This window comes from Procambarus clarkii, chromosome 40, assembly GCF_040958095.1.
Source record: "Procambarus clarkii isolate CNS0578487 chromosome 40, FALCON_Pclarkii_2.0, whole genome shotgun sequence".
NCBI lineage: Eukaryota > Metazoa > Arthropoda > Malacostraca > Decapoda > Cambaridae > Procambarus > Procambarus clarkii.
The window spans coordinates 20542260-20567565 of record NC_091189.1 but is presented as its reverse complement, the minus strand read 5'-3'; the positions used below and the strand labels follow the sequence as shown (position 1 = coordinate 20567565).

General features: G+C 50.0%; 2 protein-coding genes across 2 annotated transcripts in view; both read left to right on the top strand.

The window, feature by feature from the left end:
• Positions 1-5274: 5274 nt before the first annotated feature.
• Positions 5275-5817, top strand: LOC138372824 (antho-RFamide neuropeptides type 2-like). Its single transcript, XM_069338486.1, has one exon. It carries the CDS (start codon positions 5275-5277, stop codon positions 5815-5817), a length of 543 nt encoding a protein of 180 aa, XP_069194587.1.
• A 17867-nt stretch (positions 5818-23684) lies between these two features.
• LOC138372823 (homeobox-like protein HDP1) overlaps positions 23685-25306 on the top strand; it is a 53220-nt gene continuing 51598 nt past the window's right edge. Inside the window, exon 1 of the mRNA XM_069338485.1 lies at positions 23685-25306. This exon is cut by the window's right edge and continues 1300 nt beyond it. Within this exon, the coding sequence (XP_069194586.1) occupies positions 23685-25306 (1622 nt within the window).

Genomic DNA, 25306 nt, shown 5'->3' with positions numbered 1-25306 from the left:
TCAGTGGTGCTTTCTACACCTGTCAGTGGTGCTTTCTACACCTGTCAGTGGTGCTTTCAACACCTGTCAGTGGTGATTTCTACACCTGTCAATGGTGCCTTCTACACCTGTCAGTGGTGCTTTCTACACCTGTCAGTGGTGCCTTCTACACCTGTCAGTGGTGCTTTCTACACCTGTCAGTGGTGCTTTCTACACCTGTCAATGGGGCTCGTTATGTAACATTGTTCCCAATTAGACCCGTGTCAGAGTAACTATGGTGATTGTACTTCCCCTATTGTTGGAAATATTAATTCATGCTTCCTCCAGTCTCATTCGACTGGGTGACTGAAATCAAGTCGACGTGGTGGAAGCGCTTAGGCTGACTGTTGTTAATTGTGGGGCTACCTGTGTGTGTGTGTGCTGTTGGTGATGGTGTCCGTGATCACACATGTTGTGTGTGTGTGTGTGTGTGTGTGTGTGTGTGTGTGTGTGTGTGTGTGTACTCACCTAATTGTACTCACCTAATTGTGCTTGCGGGGGTTGAGCTTTGGCTCTTTGGTCCCGCCTCTCAACTGTCAATCAACTGGTGTACAGATTCCTGAGCCTACTGGGCTCTATCATACCTACATTTGAAACTGTGTATGGAGTCAGCCTCCACCACATCACTTCCTAGTGCATTCCATTTATTAACTACTCTGACACTGAAAAAATTCTTTCTAACGTCTCTGTGGCTCATCTGGGTACTAAGTTTCCACCTGTGTCCCCTTGTTCGTGTCCCACCCGTGCTGAAGAGTTTGTCTTTGTCCACCCTGTCAATTCCCCTGAGAATTTTGTAGGTGGTTATCATGTCTCCCCTTACTCTTCTGTTTTCCAGGGATGTGAGGTTCAGCTCCTTTAGCCTTTCCTCGTAGCTCAATCCTCTCAGTTCCGGGACGAGCCTGGTGGCATACCGCTGAATCTTCTCTAACTTTGTCTTGTGTTTAACTAGGTATGGACTCCAGGCTGGAGCTGCATACTCCAGGATTGGTCTTACATAAGTGGTATACAGGGTTCTGAAAGATTCCTTACACAAGTTTCTGAAGGCAGTTCTTATGTTGGCCAGTCTAGCATATGCCGCTGATGATATTCTTTTGATGTGGGCCTCTGGGGACAGGTTCGGTGTGATATCAACCCCCAGATCCTTCTCTCTATTTGATTCTTGCAGGATTTCCCCTCCCAGATGATACCTTGTGTTCAGCCTCCTGCTCCCTTCGCCTAATTTCATCACCTTACACTTTCCAGAGTTGAACTTCAGCAGCCATTTTCTAGACCATTCCTCCAGTTTATCCAGGTCATCCTGTAGTCTCTGTCTATCTTCATCCGTCTTGATTCTTCTCATAATTTTTGCATCATCAGCAAACATCGAGAGGAATGAGTCTATACCCTCTGGAAGATCGTTCACATATATTAGAAACAGGATGGGTCCAAGTACTGAGCCCTGTGGGACTCCGCTGGTGACATCTCGCCACTCTGATGTCTTCCCCCTCACCGTTACTCGCTGTTTCCTGTTGCTTAAGTACTCCCTTATCCACTGGAGCACCTTCCCTTTTACTCCTGCCTGTTGCTCCAACTTTTTTAACAGCCTTTTATGGGGTACTGTGTCGAAGGCTTTTTGGCAATCCAGGAAAATGCAGTCGGCCCACCCTTCTCTTTCCTGCCTAATTTTCGTTGCCTGGTCATAAAATTCTATTAACCCTGTGAGGCACGATTTACCATCTCTGAACCCATGTTGGTGGTGCGTTACAAAGTTATTTCCCTCCAGATGCTCTACGAGCCTTTTCCTCACGATCTTCTCCAGCACCTTGCATGGTATACAAGTTAAGGAAACTGGCCTGTAATTCAGTGCCTCTTGCCTGTCACCCTTTTTGTATATTGGGACCACGTTAGCTGTCTTCCAACTTTCTGGTAAGTCTCCTGTTTCCAGTGACCTGTTATACACCATAGAGAGTGGCACACTTAGTGCTTCTGCACCTTCCTTTAGTATCCATGGTGAGATTCTATCAGGCCCAACAGCCTTTGTCACATCTAGCTCCAGCAGACACCTTTTGACCTCATCACTGGTGAGGTCAAATTCCTCCAAGGTTTCCAAGGTTGCCGCCTCCTCATTTAGTGCAGGGGCTTCTCCTTGTTCTATTGTGAAGACCTCCTGGAATCTCTTGTTGAGTTCTTCACACACCTCCTTGTCATTCTCTGTGTATCTGTTCTCCCCTTTCCGCAGCTTCATCACTTGTTCCTTCACTGCTGTTTTCCTCCTGATATGGCTGTGGAGCAGCTTTGGTTGGGTCTTGGCTTTACTCGCGATGAGCCTAGTATATGTGTGTGTGTGTGTGTGTGTGTGTGTTTACTAGTTGTGTTTTTGCGGGGGTTGAGCTTTGCTCTTTCGGCCCGCCTCTCAGCTGTCAATCAACTGTTTACTAACTACTTTTTTTTTTTTTTTTTTTCCCACACACCACACACACACCCCAGGAAGCAGCCCGTGACAGCTGACTAACTCCCAGGTACCTATTTACTGCTAGGTAACAGGGGCACTTAGGGTGAAAGAAACTTTGCCCATTTGTTTCTGCCTCGTGCGGGAATCGAACCCGCGCCACAGAATTACGAATCCTGCGCGCTATCCACCAGACTACGAGGCTACGAGGTGTGTGTATGTGTGTGTGTGGTCACGTGTGTGTGTGTGTGGTCACGTTCATGTTTGTGTGTTTGTGTTTGTGTATGATCAGGTCCGTGTGTGTCCGTAATTGTGTGTGATTAGGTCCGTATTTGTGTGTGATTAGGTCCGTGTTTGTGTGTGATTAGGTCCGTGTTTGTGTGTGATTAGGTCCGTGTTTGTGTGTGATTAGGTCCGTGTTTGTGAGTGATTAGGTCCGTGTGTGTGTTTGTGTGTCATCACGTCCACGTATGTCCGTGTTTGCGTGTACTGCATCTCATTACCTCCCCGTGTGTGCGCTAGCCAGCACCAACAGCTGAATGGATCCGTTGGTCGTAAGAGCAACGTGTCCTCTAACAACGAGTCGCTGTAACACAACGTTGGGAGAGTTCGATCAGTAACAACAATATACATAGCTTAATATACATCTTAGGCCTAAATAAGTACGTATATATACATTATACTAGGCCTAGGGGGAGTTTTAGTTTGGTTGTTGTATTGTTTCCTAGGCCCTCTACTACACAACTATACCAAACGTAGGTGATAGTACATATTTTGTACTGTCCATCCATAGTCGCTATTGGTACTATGATTTTCGAAGGATCGATCTTGAGGTTATCTTGAGATGATTTCGGGGCTTTTTTAGTGTCCCCGCGGCCCGGTCCTCGACCAGGCCTCCACCCCCCAGGAAGCAGCCCGTGACAGCTGACTAACACCCAGGTACCTATTTTTACTGCTAGGTAATTGGGGTATAGGGTGAAAGAAACTCTGCCCATTGTTTTTCGCCGGCGCCTGGGATCGAACCCAGGACCACAGGATCACAAGTCCAGCGTGCTGTCCGCTCGGTCGAGGTCTGTGTATGTCAACTTTTTACCCAACTGTCGGTGTTTGCAATATAAATCGAACTACCCACGACGTTAATCTAAACATTTGACGCAATCAGCTAAACATACATCATAACACACAGAAATCACAATACCGTGATGCATCAAATGTACAAATCCACAAGGGACCGTTACTAGGATTCGAACCTACGTCACGTCCTTGTGGATTCTTGGTCTTGTAGATGACAGGATGTACCAGAGTATAAGCTTGCTGGTGGTAGTTAGACGAGTGACCTGCCCGAAACGCTGCGCGTACTAGTGGCTTTACAAGATTGTAATTACTATGCTATATATCCTCAATCCCAATGTACCTTCTTGTATATATATATATATATATATATATATATATATATATATATATATATATATATATATATATATATATATATATATATATATATATAAGTGTGCTTGATGTGTAGTATTTCGACTATGTCTAATCTTCTATTGTCATTGTATTTGTACAATACTTTAGCATTGCCGGCCAGGATATTTCTGGCTATGGACTGGTTGTGTGGAAAAGATGTGATCCTTGTGATAGAACCTTGGTTGTGTATTGTTAGGCACAGTTGAGAGATATGCTGTCATGCCTATATATTGAGATCGTTGGGGCTGATAGTTCTTACGGGTTATTCATGCCCGTGCCACCTTTTGGGTGGATTAATCTAAATCAATCGGTCAGGTGATAGTTGCCAAGGTGGTGGCGGCGGCCAAGACCTCGGCAATGATGGCAGTGATATTTGTAATAGTTTACAGCTTCCTGAATCTGTCTCCTAAGATGCTGAGGTCATAATGTATCCTGTTCCATACCGCTCTCCCTCCCTCCTCCCTCTGTCCCTCCCTCGCACACTCTCCATCTCATGCATATTCAACTCCCACTATTCCACTATTAGAGTTGATTCAACGTGTGACATACGCCACTGAGGGTGATCTCTTGGCACAATGTTGATGTCTCAGTACGTGCTCGTGGCTAATTCAACTCGGCTGGGCGGCACTGTGCCAGTACGGGCCTCTAATGATCTCTAGGAACCCCCTTCTGTGCCTGTCTGTCACTCTGTTTGCTCTCTCTCCCTCTCCCTCCCTCTCTCTCTCTCTCTTTCTCTCTCTCTCTCTCTCTCTCTCTCTCTCTCTCTCTCTCTCTCTCTCTCTCTCTCTCTCTCTCTCTCTCTCTCTCTCTCTCTCTCTCTCTCTCTCTCTCTCCCTCTCTCTCTCTCTCTCTCAGCAGTAAACAGGAAGGTGAGGAGCCCCTCACCAGGCTGAGCTAACCCCCCTTCAACACCCACCTGTCAACGCTGACCCATCAAACAGCCACCTGTGGACAAGGTGCGGCGGATGTAATTAACCTGTCGCTTAACGTCCCTTGGTCTCAGATAGCGGCCAGGACCAGTTTGATTAAGACCGGTACATTGTCCACACAGGTAAGTTAATGGAAGAGGGAGGGAGGGGGGTTTGGATGTGGTTGCTGGGAAAGGGAATTAGGTGGTGGTAAATCCATCCCAACGCACGGAAATCTATCCTTAGACAAGGAAAATCCATCATATCGCACGAAAATCCATCCTTACGTAGGTAAATCAGCATTACAAACGAAGATCTATTCTTACGAACAAAGAAAACCCCAGCGCGAAAATCCAGCCTTACTCGCCAGGTAGTTCAAGCTAACTCTTATCGCGCTAAACTAACTCTTTCCCGCCAATTTACTGTGCGTAACGGGCGTAAATCTTGTTAATGGGGCGTTTTACGAGCTCGGAGCTGCGAGTGCGCATCAACAAGGATAAGGACGCCTCTGGAAGGGTGTTCCAGGAGGCCTCTGGAAGGGTGTTCCAGGAGGCCTCCGGAAGGGTGTTCCAGGAGGCCACTGGAAGAGTGTTCCAGGAGGCCTCTGGAAGAGTGTTCCAGGAGGCCTCTGGAAGAGTGCTCCAGGAGGCCTCTGGAAGGGTGTTCCAGGAGGCCTCTGGAAGGGTGTTGTTCCAGGAGGGCTCTGGAAGGGTGTTCCAGGAGGCCTCTGGAAGGGTGTTCCAGAAGGCCACTGGAAGAGTGTTCCAGGAGGCCTCTGGAAGGGTGTTCCAGGAGGCCACTGAAAGAGTGTTCCAGAAGGCCACTGGAAGAGTGTTCCAGGAGGCCTCTGGAAGGGTGTTCCAGGAGGCCACTGGAAGGGTGTTCCAGGAGGCCACTGGAAGGGTGTTCCAGGAGGCCCCTGGAAGGGTGTTCCAGGAGGCCTCTGGAAGAGTGTTCCAGGAGGCTTCTAGAAGGGTGTTCCAGGAAGGATAAGGACGCCCCTAGAAAGGTGTTCCACTGATGATAAGGAGTCCCCTGGAAGGGTGTTCTAGTGAGCATAAGGAAGCTGCTGAATCGGTGTTCCAGGTAGGATGAGGCCTCTGGAAAGGGGTTCCATGGAGGATAAGGCCTTTGAAAATAGGTTCCAGGGAGGATAGCCTCTGGAAGGGAGTTTCCAGGATACAATAACCTTCTAGAAATGTTCTTGAGAGGATAAGGAGGCCGCTAAAAAAGTGTTACAGGGAAGATAAGGTCTCAGGATCAAGTTCCAGGGAGGATACGGTCTCTGGATGGGTGCTCAAGGTAGGGGGGTGGGGGATAAAGCCTCTTGAATTGATCCAGAGAGAAAAATTTGGTCATTGGAATGATGTTACTGGAAGGATAAGAACGCCGCAAGAACGGGCTCCAGGAAGGATAAAGAGGCCGCGAGAAGGGGGGTTCCAGGTAGCATAAGACCTCTGGATTTTTTTCCAGCGAGGATAAAAAAGAACCGTTGGAAGTGAGTTCCATTGAGAATAGGGGGCTAGAAGGATGTTCCAGTGAGAATAGGGGGCTAGAAGGATGTTCCAGTGAGAATAGGGGGCTAGAAGGATGTTCCAGTGAGAATAGGGGGCTAGAAGGATGTTCCAGGGAGGATAAGGCATCAGGAAGGTGTTCCAGCAATGCCTCTAGGAGGAGGTTCCAGCGCGTATCGGGAACAATCTTCGATGCCATTGAAGACCAAATGACTTATAACGCGTCTGGTGACCTTCCATCGTCTCCACCTCCATGTATGCTGGCCTGCACCTCTGCCAGCCTGTCTTCTTTGCCTGCCTTCCAGTCAGCCTGTCGCTCAAGCCCCCTGAAGAAAAGTTACCAAGCCTGAGCACAAACGGTGTCAAGAGCTGTCAATTTGGCGACGCTTTCACCCTTAAAGGGACGGTAATCACCTAAACAAGACCCACGGGACCAGCACCAATGGGAGCCTTGTAAACCCCTGACATAATTGCTCGTTAAACAGCCCTTCACTCGATTTACCACTTCGTAAAAAAACGCCGCTGTTTTGCCTAACCAGTAACGTAAAAACGCACCGATATTACGTCACTGGAAACGTACGAACATATCACCTAAACGTCGCATGCTGAACTGAATCGGCCAATCCGACGACGCATTTAAAAACACGTACACAAAAAAATATAAAATGACGCATTTTTTTTTTAAATTAAAGCGTCGTAATATTGACGTTTTGGGTGCATAGCGGCCTTGATAGCTTAGGTCGGGGGGGGGGGCACCAGTAACCGCAAGTAGTAAATCTCGTTTAAATTGAGATCGCACGCAACCATAATCAGGGACGCACGCAACGGTAATAAGGGACGCACGCAACTGTAACTCGCGACGCATGCTACGACAACCAATCAACAAGGCTCATATGAAAGCGCTGGTAAATCATGTCGAGAAACAGGTAGACCATCACAAGTGATATCCTGACCACAAACACCACAACAGATCGACTGATAACGGAAAATAGAAGATTAAACATAGCCGAAGCACTATATATCAAACACTATATATCGAGTTATTAACACCCAGCTTGAACTTAAGATATCCCTTACTATCCTACCAAGTCCAAAACGAGAATGAAATGAATATGATAAGGGGGTCCAAGACAGATCAAAACATTGTCACTTTCCTCTCCCACGTGAGAGTTGGGTTGTGTGTGTGGGCACTCTCTCCACCTCTCCCAAAGACACAATACACGGAACTGGGAAATTGGCGAATTCACGTAATGGAAAACATTATTTCCTTCGTGATCCAGAATCCAATTGGGATGAATGGAGGCTAAATCCATCAGTGTGGCATCCTCGACCCCCTCCCAGTATTTGTCTCCCTCATTTTCCCTACCGTTCACTCCCTCTCCCTTCCTGTTACATACGCTCTTTACCTCCCTCCCACCTTCCGTTCTTCCCCTCTCCCTTATCTCCCCACTACCTTTACCATCCCACAGTTCCCAACCTCATCTATCTTTGTGATCTCTCTCTCTCTCTCTCTCTCTCTCTCTCACTCTCTCTCTCTCTCTCTCTCTCTCTCTCTCTCTCTCTCTCTCTCTCTCTCTCTCTCTCTCTCTCTCTCTCTCTCTCTCTCTCTCTCTCTCTCTCTCTCTCTCTCTCTCTCTCTCTCTCTCTCTCTCTCTCTCTCTCTCTCTCTCTCTACTCTGAAATTGAAACTGAAATAAGTTTATTGAGGTATAAATATACACAAAGGGATGAGGTGGCTCAAGCTATTCTCATCCCTTTCAGTACAACGTGTTCAAAAATGTATATACTGTATATATATATATATATATATATATATATATATATATATATATATATATATATATATATATATATATGCAAACAAGCCTGAATGGTCCCCAGGACTATATACAACTGAAAACTCACACCCCAGAAGTGACTCGAACCCATACTCCCACAACTGGTATGTACAGGGACGCCTTAATCCGCTTGACCATCACGACCGGACATAAGGAAGTGATAGCCGAGGCTATATGAACCACTTCCCCGCCGGCACTCGGATGGTAATCTTGGGCATAGCATTTTATCAAATCACCTCATTCTTTGGGGCACACGTGAGGAACACAAATGCAAACAAGCCTGAATGGTCCCCAGGACTATATACAACTGAAAACTCACACCCCAGAAGTGACTCGAACCCATACTCCCACAACTGGTATGTACAGGGACGCCTTAATCCGCTTGACCATCACGACCGGACATAAGGAAGTGATAGCCGAGGCTATATGAACCACTTCCCCGCCGGCACTCGGATGGTAATCTTGGGCATAGCATTTTATCAAATCACCTCATTCTTTGGGGCACACGTGAGGAACACAAATGCAAACAAGCCTGAATGGTCCCCAGGACTATATACAACTGAAAACTCACACCCCAGAAGTGACTCGAACCCATACTCCCACAACTGGTATGTACAGGGACGCCTTAATCCGCTTGACCATCACGACCGGACATAAGGAAGTGATAGCCGAGGCTATATGAACCACTTCCCCGCCGGCACTCGGATGGTAATCTTGGGCATAGCATTTTATCAAATCACCTCATTCTTTGGGGCACACGTGAGGAACACAAATGCAAACAAGCCTGAATGGTCCCCAGGACTATATACAACTGAAAACTCACACCCCAGAAGTGACTCGAACCCATACTCCCACAACTGGTATGTACAGGGACGCCTTAATCCACTTGACCATCACGACCGGACATAAGGAAGTGATAGCCGAGGCTATATGAACCACTTCCCCGCCGGCACTCGGATGGTAATCTTGGGCATAGCATTTTATCAAATCACCTCATTCTTTGGGGCACACGTGAGGAACACAAATGCAAACAAGCCTGAATGGTCCCCAGGACTATATACAACTGAAAACTCACACCCCAGAAGTGACTCGAACCCATACTCCCACAACTGGTATGTACAGGGACGCCTTAATCCGCTTGACCATCACGACCGGACATAAGGAAGTGATAGCCGAGGCTATATGAACCACTTCCCCGCCGGCACTCGGATGGTAATCTTGGGCATAGCATTTTATCCCATAGTATGGGTTCGAGTCACTTCTGGGGTGTGAGTTTTCAGTTGTATATAGTCCTGGGGACCATTCAGGCTTGTTTGCATTTGTGTTCCTCACGTGTGCCCCAAAGAATGAGGTGATTTGATAAAATGCTATGCCCAAGATTACCATCCGAGTGCCGGCGGGGAAGTGGTTCATATAGCCTCGGCTATCACTTCCTTATGTCCGGTCGTGATGGTCAAGCGGATTAAGGCGTCCCTGTACATACCAGTTGTGGGAGTATGGGTTCGAGTCACTTCTGGGGTGTGAGTTTTCAGTTGTATATAGTCCTGGGGACCATTCAGGCTTGTTTGCATTTGTGTTCCTCACGTGTGCCCCAAAGAATGAGGTGATTTGATAAAATGCTATGCCCAAGATTACCATCCGAGTGCCGGCGGGGAAGTGGTTCATATAGCCTCGGCTATCACTTCCTTATGTCCGGTCGTGATGGTCAAGCGGATTAAGGCGTCCCTGTACATACCAGTTGTGGGAGTATGGGTTCGAGTCACTTCTGGGGTGTGAGTTTTCAGTTGTATATAGTCCTGGGGACCATTCAGGCTTGTTTGCATTTGTGTTCCTCACGTGTGCCCCAAAGAATGAGGTGATTTGATAAAATGCTATGCCCAAGATTACCATCCGAGTGCCGGCGGGGAAGTGGTTCATATAGCCTCGGCTATCACTTCCTTATGTCCGGTCGTGATGGTCAAGCGGATTAAGGCGTCCCTGTACATACCAGTTGTGGGAGTATGGGTTCGAGTCACTTCTGGGGTGTGAGTTTTCAGTTATATATATATATATATATATATATATATATATATATATATATATATATATATATATATATATATATATATTTATATTTACCTACAAAGGGTACCACCTCTGGTGCAAAATTCTTATATCATTCCAGAACATCAGCAGTCATTCCAGTCTGACCTGACAGAGTCCTTACCTTATACGCATCAATTGGTATCAAGATATCATGCTTCCATACACACATTGTAGCTGTCCAGTTCCAGCCCCCAGACCAGCACCAGCCCCCAGACCAGCACCAGCCCCCAGACCAGCTCCAGCACCCAGACCAGCACCAGCACCCAGACCAGCACCAGCACCCAGACCAGCTCCAGCCCCCAGACCAGCACCAGCACCCAGACCAGCACCAGCACCCAGACCAGCACCAGCACCCAGACCAGCTCCAGCCCCCAGACCAGCACCAGCACCCAGACCAGCACCAGCACCCAGACCAGCTCCAGCACCCAGACCAGCACCAGCACCCAGACCAGCACCAGCACCCAGACCAGTTCCAGCCCCCAGACCAGCACCAGCCCCCAGACCAGCACCAGCCCCCAGACCAGCTCCAGCACCCAGACCAACCCCAGCACCCAGACCAACCCCAGCACCCAGACCAGCTCCAGCACCCAGACCAGCTCCAGCACCCAGACCAGCTCCAGCACCCAGACCAGCACCCAGACCAGCACCAGCACCCAGACCAGCACCAGCACCCAGACCAGCTCCAGCATCCAGACCAGCTCCAGCACCCAGACCAACCCCAGCACCCAGACCAACCCCAGCACCCAGACCAGCTCCAGCACCCAGACCAACCCCAGCACCCAGACCAGCACCAGCACCCAGACCAGCTCCAGCACCCAGACCAGCTCCAGCATCCAGACCAACCCCAGCACCCAGACCAGCTCCAGCACCCAGACCAGCTCCAGCATCCAGACCAGCTCCAGCATCCAGACCAGCACCCAGACCAGCTCCAGCACCCAGACCAGCTCCAGCACCCAGACCAGCACCAGCACCCAGACCAGCTCCAGCACCCAGACCAGCTCCAGCACCCAGACCAGCTCCAGCACCCAGACCAGCACCAGCACCCAGACCAGCACCAGCACCCAGACCAGCACCCAGACCAGCACCAGCACCCAGACCAGCTCCAGCACCCAGACCAGCACCAGCACCCAGACCAGCACCAGCACCCAGACCAGCTCCAGCACCCAGACCAGCACCAGCACCCAGACCAGCACCAGCACCCAGACCAGCACCCAGACCAGCTCCAGCACCCAGACCAGCTCCAGCACCCAGACCAGCACCAGCACCCAGACCAGCACCAGCACCCAGACCAGCACCCAGACCAGCACCAGCACCCAGACCAGCACCAGCACCCAGACCAGCACCAGCACCCAGACCAGCACCAGCACCCAGACCAGCACCAGCACCCAGACCAGCACCAGCACCCAGACCAGCTCCAGCACCCAGACCAGCACCAGCACCCAGACCAGCACCAGCACCCAGACCAGCACCCAGACCAGCACCAGCACCCAGACCAGCACCAGCACCCAGACCAGCACCAGCACCCAGACCAGCACCAGCACCCAGACCAGCACCCAGACCAGCACCAGCACCCAGACCAGCACCAGCACCCAGACCAACCCCAGCACCCAGACCAGCACCAGCACCCAGACCAGCACCAGCACCCAGACCAGCACCCAGACCAGCACCAGCACCCAGACCAGCACCAGCACCCAGACCAGCACCAGCATCCAGACCAGCACCAGCACCCAGACCAGCTTCAGCACCCAGACCAGCACCAGCACCCAGACCAGCACCAGCACCCAGACCAGCACCCAGACCAGCACCAGCACCCAGACCAGCACCAGCACCCAGACCAGCACCAGCATCCAGACCAGCTCCAGCACCCAGACCAGCACCAGCACCCAGACCAGCTCCAGCACCCAGACCAGCTCCAGCACCCAGACCAACCCCAGCACCCAGACCAGCTCCAGCACCCAGACCAGCTCCAGCCCCCAGACCAGCTCCAGCCCCCAGACCAGCACCAGCACCCAGACCAGCTCCAGCACCCAGACCAGCTCCAGCACCCAGACCAGCTCCAGCACCCAGACCAGCTCCAGCCCCCAGACCAGCTCCAGCACCCAGACCAGCTCCAGCCCCCAGACCAGCTCCAGCCCCCAGACCACCTCCAGCCCCCAGACCAGCTCCAGCCCCCAGACCAGCTCCAGCACCCAGACCAGCACCAGCACCCAGACCAGCTCCAGCACCCAGACCAGCTCCAGCCCCCAGACCAGCACCAGCACCCAGACCAGCACCAGCACCCAGACCAGCTCCAGCCCCCAGACCAGCACCAGCACCCAGACCAGCTCCAGCCCCCAGACCAGCTCCAGCCCCCAGACCAGCACCAGCACCCAGACCAGCACCAGCACCCAGACCAGCTCCAGCACCCAGACCAGCTCCAGCACCCAGACCAGCACCAGCACCCAGACCAGCACCAGCACCCAGACCAGCACCAGCACCCAGACCAGCTCCAGCACCCAGACCAGCACCAGCACCCAGACCAGCTCCAGCACCCAGACCAGCACCAGCACCCAGACCAGCACCCAGACCAGCACCAGCACCCAGACCAGCACCAGCACCCAGACCAGCACCAGCACCCAGACCAGCACCAGCACCCAGACCAGCACCAGCACCCAGACCAGCTCCAGCACCCAGACCAGCTCCAGCACCCAGACCAGCACCAGCACCCAGACCAGCTCCAGCCCCCAGACCAGACAAGACAAAAATACAGCTCAGCTGGGACAGCCCAATGGTGAAAAAAGAACAGCAGAGACGTTTGCTGCCATACTTAATGTTGCCACACTGCAACATTAAGCCAGGAAAAAATTATCCCCAACCACTTGGGCCGGACGGTAGAGCGACGGTCTCGCTTCATGAAGGTTGGCGTTCAATCCCCGACCGTCCAAGTGGTTGGGCACCATTCCTTTCCCCCCGTCCCATCCCAAATCCTTATCCTGACCCCTTTCCAGTGCTATATAGTCGTAATGACTTGGCGCTTTCTCCTGATAGTTCCCTTCCCTTAGCATTAGAGTGGTGGGTGCCCCACTTTGCTGGAGACTATCTTCTAGCAGTACCTAAGTCTGCAACAGGCACACACCTAGATCTAGAGATCCTCCGTATTGCAGTGGCCCTCCACTTTTGAGTCTCAATTCACACTGAATAGAAGTGTATTTGCAACAAGATGGAAGCCGGCCAAATTAAATTTCAAGGCGTGCACTGCGGAAGCCCCAAGAGTTGTCATGCAAGACACAGTGAAGTTTATGACATCATCAAGAGGAGCCTTGCCCACATCCCACTGTCCAGCAGAGAGAGAACCTTGTTTTCATCTGACCCCAAAATCCCTGACAATTCTGCATTTCATCCAAATGGTAGAGCAAGGGTGCACCCCCTGGAAGAAAAGACAGCTGGAGTGTGAATACACCTGTGTATCCACCCTTGCTGACACCTATATATATATATATATATATATATATAACTGAAAACTCACACCCCAGAAGTGACTCGAACCCATACTCCCAGAAGCAACGCAACTGGTATGTACAAGACGCCTTAATCCACTTGACCATCACGACCGGACAAATGAGGTGATAGCCGAGGCTATTTGAACCACCCCACCGCCGGCACTCGGATTGTAATCTTGGGCATAGCATTTTACCAAATCACCTCATTCTTTGGGGCACACGTGAGGAACACAAATGCGAACAAGCCTGAATGGTCCGCAGGACAATATGCAACTGAAAACTCACACCCCAGAAGTGACTCGAACCCATACTCCCAGAAGCAACGCAACTGGTATGTACAAGACGCCTTAATCCACTTGACCATCACGACCAGACAAATGAGGTGATAGCCGAGGCTATTTGAACCACCCCACCGCCGGCACTCGGATTGTAATCTTGGGCATAGCATTTTACCAAATCACCTCATTCTTTGGGGCACACGTGAGGAACACAAATGCGAACAAGCCTGAATGGTCCCCAGGACAATATGCAACTGAAAACTCACACCCCAGAAGTGACTCGAACCCATACTCCCAGAAGCAACGCAACTGGTATGTACAAGACGCCTTAATCCACTTGACCATCACGACCGGACAAATGAGGTGATAGCCGAGGCTATTTGAACCACCCCACCGCCGGCACTCGGATTGTAATCTTGGGCATAGCATTTTACCAAATCACCTCATTCTTTGGGGCACACGTGAGGAACACAAATGCGAACAAGCCTGAATGGTCCCCAGGACAATATGCAACTGAAAACTCACACCCCAGAAGTGACTCGAACCCATACTCCCAGAAGCAACGCAACTGGTATGTACAAGACGCCTTAATCCACTTGACCATCACGACCGGACAAATGAGGTGATAGCCGAGGCTATTTGAACCACCCCACCGCCGGCACTCGGATTGTAATCTTGGGCATAGCATTTTACCAAATCACCTCATTCTTTGGGGCACACGTGAGGAACACAAATGCGAACAAGCCTGAATGGTCCCCAGGACAATATGCAACTGAAAACTCACACCCCAGAAGTGACTCGAACCCATACTCCCAGAAGCAACGCAACTGGTATATACAAGACGCCTTAATCCACTTGACCATCACGACCGGACAAATGAGGTGATAGCCGAGGCTATTTGAACCACCCCACCGCCGGCACTCGGATTGTAATCTTGGGCATAGCATTTTACCAAATCACCTCATTCTTTGGGGCACACGTGAGGAACACAAATGCGAACAAGCCTGAATGGTCCCCAGGACAATATGCAACTGAAAACTCACACCCCAGAAGTGACTCGAACCCATACTCCCAGAAGCAACGCAACTGGTATGTACAAGACGCCTTAATCCACTTGACCATCACGACCGGACAAATGAGGTGATAGCCGAGGCTATTTGAACCACCCCACCGCCGGCACTCGGATTGTAATCTTGGGCATAGCATTTTACCAAATCACCTCATTCTTTGGGGCACACGTGAGGAACACAAATGCGAACAAGCCTGAATGGTCCCCAGGACAATATGCAACTGAAAACTCACACCCCAGAAGTGACTCGAACCCATACTCCCAGAAGCAACGCAACTGGTATGTACAAGACGCCTTAATCCACTTGACCATCACGACCGGACAAATGAGGTGATAGCCGAGGCTATTTGAACCACCCCACCGCCGGCACTCGGATTGTAATCTTGGGCATAGCATTTTACCAAATCACCTCATTCTTTGGGGCACACGTGAGGAACACAAATGTGAACAAGCCTGAATGGTCCCCAGGACAATATGCAACTGAAAACTCACACCACAGAAGTGACTCGAACCCATACTCCCAGAAGCAACGCAACTGGTATGTACAAGACGCCTTAATCCACTTGACCATCACGACCGGACAAATGAGGTGATAGCCGAGGCTATTTGAACCACCCCACCGCCGGCACTCGGATTGTAATCTTGGGCATAGCATTTTACCAAATCTCCTCATTCTTTGGGCACACGTGAGGAACACAAATGCGAACAAGCCTGAATGGTCCCCAGGACAATATGCAACTGAAAACTCACACCCCAGAAGTGACTCGAACCCATACTCCCAGAAGCAACGCAACTGGTATGTACAAGACGCCTTAATCCACTTGACCATCACGACCGGACAAATGAGGTGATAGCCGAGGCTATTTGAACCACCCCACCGCCGGCACTCGGATTGTAATCTTGGGCATAGCATTTTACCAAATCACCTCATTCTTTGGGGCACACGTGAGGAACACAAATGCGAACAAGCCTGAATGGTCCCCAGGACAATATGCAACTGAAAACTCACACCCCAGAAGTGACTCGAACCCATACTCCCAGAAGCAACGCAACTGGTATGTACAAGACGCCTTAATCCACTTGACCATCACGACCGGACAAATGAGGTGATAGCCGAGGCTATTTGAACCACCCCACCGCCGGCACTCGGATTGTAATCTTGGGCATAGCATTTTACCAAATCACCTCATTCTTTGGGGCACACGTGAGGAACACAAATCACGACCGGACTGGTTTTTCAGTTGCATATTGTCCTGGGGACCATTCAGGCTTGTTCGCATTTGTGTTCCTCACGTGTGCCCCAAAGAATGAGGTGATTTGGTAAAATGCTATGCCCAAGATTACAATCCGAGTGCCGGCGGTGGGGTGGTTCAAATAGCCTCGGCTATCACCTCATTTGTCCGGTCGTGATGGTCAAGTGGATTAAGGCGTCTTGTACATACCAGTTGCGTTGCTTCTGGGAGTATGGGTTCGAGTCACTTCTGGGGTGTGAGTTTTCAGTTGCATATTGTCCTGGGGACCATTCAGGCTTGTTCGCATTTGTGTTCCTCACGTGTGCCCCAAAGAATGAGGTGATTTGGTAAAATGCTATGCCCAAGATTACAATCCGAGTGCCGGCGGTGGGGTGGTTCAAATAGCCTCGGCTATCACCTCATTTGTCCGGTCGTGATGGTCAAGTGGATTAAGGCGTCTTGTACATACCAGTTGCGTTGCTTCTGGGAGTATGGGTTCGAGTCACTTCTGGGGTGTGAGTTTTCAGTTGCATATTGTCCTGGGGACCATTCAGGCTTGTTCGCATTTGTGTTCCTCACGTGTGCCCCAAAGAATGAGGTGATTTGGTAAAATGCTATGCCCAAGATTACAATCCGAGTGCCGGCGGTGGGGTGGTTCAAATAGCCTCGGCTATCACCTCATTTGTCCGGTCGTGATGGTCAAGTGGATTAAGGCGTCTTGTACATACCAGTTGCGTTGCTTCTGGGAGTATGGGTTCGAGTCACTTCTGGGGTGTGAGTTTTCAGTTGCATATTGTCCTGGGGACCATTCAGGCTTGTTCGCATTTGTGTTCCTCACGTGTGCCCCAAAGAATGAGGTGATTTGGTAAAATGCTATGCCCAAGATTACAATCCGAGTGCCGGCGGTGGGGTGGTTCAAATAGCCTCGGCTATCACCTCATTTGTCCGGTCGTGATGGTCAAGTGGATTAAGGCGTCTTGTACATACCAGTTGCGTTGCTTCTGGGAGTATGGGTTCGAGTCACTTCTGGGGTGTGAGTTTTCAGTTGCATATTGTCCTGGGGACCATTCAGGCTTGTTCGCATTTGTGTTCCTCACGTGTGCCCCAAAGAATGAGGTGATTTGGTAAAATGCTATGCCCAAGATTACAATCCGAGTGCCGGCGGTGGGGTGGTTCAAATAGCCTCGGCTATCACCTCATTTGTCCGGTCGTGATGGTCAAGTGGATTAAGGCGTCTTGTACATACCAGTTGCGTTGCTTCTGGGAGTATGGGTTCGAGTCACTTCTGGGGTGTGAGTTTTCAGTTGCATATTGTCCTGGGGACCATTCAGGCTTGTTCGCATTTGTGTTCCTCACGTGTGCCCCAAAGAATGAGGTGATTTGGTAAAATGCTATGCCCAAGATTACAATCCGAGTGCCGGCGGTGGGGTGGTTCAAATAGCCTCGGCTATCACCTCATTTGTCCGGTCTTGATGGTCATGTGGATTAAGGCGTCTTGTACATACCAGTTGCGTTGCTTCTGGGAGTATGGGTTCGAGTCACTTCTGGGGTGTGAGTTTTTCAGTTGCATATTGTCCTGGGGACCATTCAGGCTTGTTCGCATATATATATATATATATATATTTTAGTGTTGGTGTAGCCATGTAGTGTAGCCAAATGTAGGGGAGCAGTAAAATAGAAAAAAATTACAGGCGACTTGTACTTCACTTTACAAGAACAAACATTGGAATACATTTTTCCCGTAGCATCTGTAACACTTGTCTACTCCGGTAGTGGTGCCACGAGCCTCCTCAAAGAATTGGGTTCTAGGCTCAATAACACAACCAGAGACCCAAAAGCTGCCAGTTTCCTATTTCAGCGCCTCATTGTGGCGGTCCTAAGGGGAGACGCCGGCCGTGTCCTCGGTTCCTGTCCGAGGCTGAGGAGCTCCAAGAGATCTACAACGTTTAACCTTTCATTGTTTTCACCAATGAGTAACTTGAAACTTAACAAATGTCGAATAAAGAAAATAAAAATAAAAGAAGTGGTTGGTACGACAAAAGAACTGAAACTGGTTGGGAACTACAAATCCTCTCTATTGCTTGGTGTGTGCTTTTCTCCAAGGCTATAGTCTCCCCTTGCCAACCAGAAAACGTAGACCCCCATTATATTTTCAAATTTGTAAATATGTGTGTATATATATGTATATATATATATATATATATATATATATATATATATATATATATATATATATATATATATATATATATATATATATATATATATATATATATATATATATGAAGTAAACAATGTATAAAATGGCGCGGGAAAATATACGAAATACCTTAATCCGTTGACGGTTGGAGCAGCGAGGCCGTTTAAACAAGGATCCGCTTTTATCCGGAGCTTTTAAGCCTATTCGGTGTCACTCTATATCACAGTCCGCTTAACGTGCTTGCTACGAGTCCGGATAAATGAATTTCATACAGTAACGCCGCCATGTTGGAGTGCGTGCCCGCACGCGAGCGAGAACAAGCACATACACGCGCGCACAAACACAAATAAACACGTACACCCATTCCTCCGCTTTACATCTACACCCATTGGTCCCCCAACACCCACTGTTCCCCCTCTACACCCACTGTTCCCCTACACCCCCAACACCCACTGTTCCCCCCCTACACCCCCAACACCCACTGTTCCCCCTCTACAGCCACTGTTCCCCTACACCCCCAACACCCACTGTTCCCCTACACCCCCAACACCCACTGTTCCCCCCCTACACCCCCAACACCCACTGTTCCCCCCCTACACCCACTGTTCCCCCCCTACACCCCCAACACCCACTGTTCCCCCCCTACACCCCCAACACCCACTGTTCCCCCCCTACACCCCCAACACCCACTGTTCCCCTACACCCCCAACACCCACTGTTCCCCCTCTACACCCCCCAACACCCACTGTTCCCCCCCTACACCCACTGTTCCCCCCTACACCCCCAACACCCCCAACACCCACTGTTCCCCCCCTACACCCCCTACACCCCCAACACCCACTGTTCCCCCCTACACCCCCAACACCCACTGTTCCGCTACACCCCCAACACCCACTGTTCCCCCTCTACACCCCCCAACACCCACTGTTCCCCCTCTACACCCCCAACACCCACTGTTCCCCTACACCCCCAACACCCTCTGTTCCCCCTTACACCCCCAACACCCACTGTTCCCCCTCTACACCCCCAACACCCACTGTTCCCCTACACCCCCAACACCCTCTGTTCCCCCTACACCCCCAACACCCACTGTTCCCCCCTACACCCCCAACACCCACTGTTCCCCTACACCCCCAACACCCTCTGTTCCCCCTTACACCGCCAACACCCACTGTTCCCCCTCTACAACCCCAACACCCACTGTTCCGCTACACCCCAACACCCACTGTTCCCCTCTACACCCCCAACACCCACTGTTCCCCCCTACACCCCCAACACCCACTGTTCCGCTACACCCCCAACACCCACTGTTCCCCCTCTACACCCCCAACACCCACTGTTCCGCTACACCCCCAACACCCACTGTTCCCCCTCTACACCCCCAACACCCACTGTTCCCCTACACCCCCAACACCCACTGTTCCCCCTCTACACCCCCAAAACCCACTGTTCCCCCTACACCCACTGTTCCCCCCCTACACCCCCCAACACCCACTGTTCCCCCTACACCCCCTACACCCACTGTTCCCCCCCTACACCCCCCAACACCCACTGTTCCCCCCCTACACCACCAACACCCACTGTTCCCCCTACACCCCCAACACCCACTGTTCCCCCTACACCCCCAACACTCACTGTTCCCCCTACACCCCCAACACCCACTGTTCCCCCCTACACCCCCAACACCCACTGTTCCCCCCTACACCCCCAACACCCACTGTTCCCCCTTACACCCCCAACACCCACTGTTCCCCCTTACACCCCCAACACCCACTGTTCCCCCCGCACACCCTCAACACCCACTGTTTCCCCCTACACCCCCAACACCCACTGTTCCCCCGTACACCCCCAACACCCACTGTTTCCCCCTACACCCCCAACACCCACTGTTCCCCCCCTACACCCACTGTTCCCCCCTACACCCCCCAACACCCACTGTTCCCCCCCTACACCCCCAACACCCACTGTTCCCCCCCTACACCCCCAACACCCACTGTTCCCCCTACACCCCCAACACCCACTGTACCCACCCCTACACCCCCCCCGTACCCAAAGTTCCCCCCTACACCCCCAACACCCACTGTTCCCCCCCTACACCCCCAACACCCACTGTTCCCCCCTACACCCACTGTTCCCCCCTACACCCCCCAACACGCACTGTTCCCCCCCTACACCCCCAACACCCACTGTTCCCCTACACCCCCAACACCCACTGTACCCACCCCTACACCCCTACACCCCCCCCACACCCAAAGTTCCCCCCTACACCCCCAACACCCACTGTTCCCCCTACACCCCCAACACCCACTGTACCCACCCCTACACCCCCAACACCCACTGTTCCCCCCCTACATCCCCCAACACCCACTGTACCCACCCCTACACCCCCCCCACACCCAAAGTTCCCCCCTACACCCCCAACACCCACTGTTCCCCCCCTACACCCCCCCCACACCCAAAGTTCCCCCCCTACACCCCCAACACCCACTGTTCCCCTACACCCCCAACACCCACTGTACCCACCCCTACACCCCTACACCCCCCCACACCCATAGTTCCCCCCTACACCCCCAACACCCACTGTTCCCTCTACACTCCAATGACTAAATCATCGAGGGCAGAATGGGAGGAACAGGAGACGGAAGGAAGAGAAGTAGGGAGGAAGGAGGCTAAAGAAGGAAGAGGAAGGAAGAGGAAGGAAGCAGGAGATGGGAAAGGGAGGAGGTATATAAGCATCTAATATGTAATTTACCTATAAAGACGTTCGGGACATTTCGAAACCGGAGCCGCGGTGTGTTCGAATACGCTAACGACAAGCGACTCTCATTTGTTTGGGAACCATTAGGATTGTGTCGATACGAGTCGTTGTTGGCTAGAAGGGTGGATTCGGGTGGGATTGTAGTGGGGGATTGGGTGCAGTGGTGGAAGAGGAGGAGTAGTACTGATTGTTTTAAAGAAGAAGGAAGATATTTTGGCGACAAGAAATATATAATTGTTCCCGCTGTTATGCTCGGCGTTTTCTGTATGATTGTCGAAATTTCCAGTATGATTATAACTTTTTATATGATACTCCCGTTTTTTATGTTCGTTGCCGTTTTCTGTCTGATTGTAGTCGTCTTTTGTATTACTGTTCCCGTTTTTTATGATGCCGTTTTCTGCGTGATAGTTCCCGTTTTCTGTATGCTTGTCAGTGTTTTCTGTATAACTTTCCGACATATACCACGCGCCATTTTCTTTATGTTCGCGTTTAATGACTGTCGCCATTTTCTACACAACTTCCCATTTTCTTTGTTATTTTCGCCGTTTTCTTGTTGATTGTTGCCATTTCCTGTATGAATAAATGTGAATAGATTCCTTCTTTGTATGTATGTATGTATGTATGTATGTATGTATGTATGTATGTATGTATGTATGTATGTATGTATGTATGTATGTATGTATGCAGGAGGATACAATAGCGAAGATCTTCATTGAGAATCACCTGCTGGATTGTGCGTTGATTGTACGTCGTAAGGATTGGGAGTAGGGAACATATCTTCCGTTGCGTGGATTGTAACCCACTGAGGATTGTGTGTGTGTGTAGTGAAGATCGTGCCCCACCGAGAACTTACAAAGTGTTGTGACTGGTAAACACCGGACCCGCCTCCCTTGCAGACCCACGTTCGATGCCCTCACTTACCTGTGGAGAATAGGAAAACATGTTACAACAACTACATAGGCTAAACATGGCATATACAAATCTAGGTCAAACATAGAATTATTAACATTTAGTAATATATGTTGTTAATGAAATGGATAACACCTGCAAATGTTACTGCAACTGAAAATACAATTACACCGATACAAATACAAGCCAATGTATTTGTAATGCAAATACACACCAAAACGCAACGAATTAATACAGCCGTTCGATCCCCGGCTGCCAAGTGGTTCTGGAAACTGGAATATCCAGCATCTGACTTTCCAGAGGTCTTTAGTATGGTGAGTTCCAGGCCGCGGTGATGTTTACATGTGATGGGGGAGGGGGGAGGGAGGGAGGGAGGTGGGTGTCAACCGCATGTTGCGAGAAGCAGGATGAACGTAGGGGGGGAGAACATGTCACTGGATACAGGACAGACTAAGGTTATGGTTCCTCCATTCTTTTTCGACCAGTCCAGTCCAGTCACCACCTGTCATTGTGGTTATTTTGTAGCTGGGACGTGCCTGTCTCTCTGTCTCTGTCTCTGTCTCTCTCTCTCTCTCTCTCTCTTTATCTCTCTTTCTCTCTCTCTCTCTCTCTCTCTCTCTCTCTCTCTCTCTCTCTCTCTCTCTCTTTCTCTCTCTCTCTCTCTCTCTCTCTCTCTCTCTCTCTCTCTCTCTCTCTCTCTCTCTCTCTCTCTCTCTCTCTCTCTCTCTCTCCCCCTCTCTCATTCACCACCCAGACAATCTCACCCTAATCTAGATGGCTTTCGTAACGCCTATTCACTCCCCCACCTACACTGACCCACTCCAGCCATCTTCACACATTTAAAATGTTCATCCCTGAACAATTGTTCTTCAGCGGGTGTTCAGAGGAACACCTCTAACGTGTTCAGAATTTACATAACAAAAAATGGCTAGTTGGTGGATTCTTAGAAGATGAAGTCGCCTCTACGAACGGCCAACAAAAACGCCTTTCAGTGATGTTTATTAAGATTGCTGAAGGGAGGGACAGTGGGACAGTATGGGAGGGGGAAGGAAGGGGGAAGGATGGAGGTGAAGGGATGGGGAGAGGATGGGGGTGAAGGGGAGAGGAAAGGATGGGGAATAAGCGAGAGTGTGGGAGGGATGGAGGGTATAGGATGAAGGGAGACGGTGAGAAAGAAGGAGATAGAGAGAGGACAGGACGGATGTAGGGACAGAAGGAAGGGGAAAGATGGAAAAGGAACGAAGGAAAGAGTGGAGTGTGGTTGGAATAATGACTGTTAATTAAGGAACAGGAAAGAGGGTTAGCAAGAGGAATAATGCATGACAAACCAGGAGAAAAGGGAGAGATGGAACAGGCAAAGGATGGAAGGGGAGGAAGTGAGCACAAAATAATGATGTGTAGAGGTGGGAAGCCCAGTGTTTAAGGATCAAGAAAACTATTATTACAAATCACAAACAGCACGGATTAATTGTTGGTCAAAACAAGTACAAAGTAGAACATGGCACAGCAGAGCAAAGACAGAGCAGAACAAGTGCACAACAAAGACAGAGCAGAACAAGTGCACAACAAAGACACAGCAGAACAAGTGAACAACAAAGACAGAGCAGAACAAGTGCACAACAAAGACAGAACAGAACAAGTGCACAACAAAGACACAGCAGAACAAGTGAACAACAAAGACACAGCAGAACAAGTGCACAACAAAGACAGAACAGAACAAGTGCACAACAAAGACACAGCAGAACAAGTGCACAACAAAGACAGAGCAGAACAAGTGAACAACAAAGACAGAGCAGAACAAGTGCACAACAAAGACAGAACAGAACAAGTGCACAACAAAGACACAGCAGAACAAGTGAACAACAAAGACACAGCAGAACAAGTGAACAACAAAGACAGAGCAGAACAAGTGCACAACAAAGACAGAACAGAACAAGTGCACAACAAAGACACAGCAGAACAAGTGAACAACAAAGACACAGCAGAACAAGTGCACAACAAAGACAGAACAGAACAAGTGCACAACAAAGACACAGCAGAACAAGTGCACAACAAAGACAGAGCAGAACAAGTGAACAACAAAGACACAGCAGAACAAGTGCACAACAAAGACACAGCAGAACAAGTGCACAACAAAGACAGAGCAGAACAAGTGCACAACAAAGACAGAGCAGAACAAGTGCACAACAAAGACACAGCAGAACAAGTGAACAACAAAGACAGAGCAGAACAAGTGCACAACAAAGACAGAGCAGAACAAGTGCACAACAAAGACACAGCAGAACAAGTGAACAACAAAGACAGAGCAGAACAAGTGCACAACAAAGACAGAGCAGAACAAGTGCACAACAAAGACAGAGCAGAACAAGTGCACAACAAAGACACAGCAGAACAAGTGCACAACAAAGACAGAGCAGAACAAGTGCACAACAAAGACACAGCAGAACAAGTGAACAACAAAGACAGAGCAGAACAAGTGCACAACAAAGACAGAACAGAACAAGTGCACAACAAAGACACAGCAGAACAAGTGAACAACAAAGACACAGCAGAACAAGTGCACAACAAAGACAGAACAGAACAAGTGCACAACAAAGACACAGCAGAACAAGTGCACAACAAAGACAGAGCAGAACAAGTGAACAACAAAGACAGAGCAGAACAAGTGCACAACAAAGACAGAACAGAACAAGTGCACAACAAAGACACAGCAGAACAAGTGAACAACAAAGACACAGCAGAACAAGTGAACAACAAAGACAGAGCAGAACAAGTGCACAACAAAGACAGAACAGAACAAGTGCACAACAAAGACACAGCAGAACAAGTGAACAACAAAGACACAGCAGAACAAGTGCACAACAAAGACAGAACAGAACAAGTGCACAACAAAGACACAGCAGAACAAGTGCACAACAAAGACAGAGCAGAACAAGTGAACAACAAAGACACAGCAGAACAAGTGCACAACAAAGACACAGCAGAACAAGTGCACAACAAAGACAGAGCAGAACAAGTGCACAACAAAGACAGAGCAGAACAAGTGCACAACAAAGACACAGCAGAACAAGTGAACAACAAAGACAGAGCAGAACAAGTGCACAACAAAGACAGAGCAGA

Excerpts from the sequence above, each read along its gene's own strand:
- LOC138372824 (XM_069338486.1), top strand. The coding sequence starts at position 5,275 with ATGGGGCGTTTTACGAGCTCGGAGCTGCGAGTGCGCATCAACAAGGAT.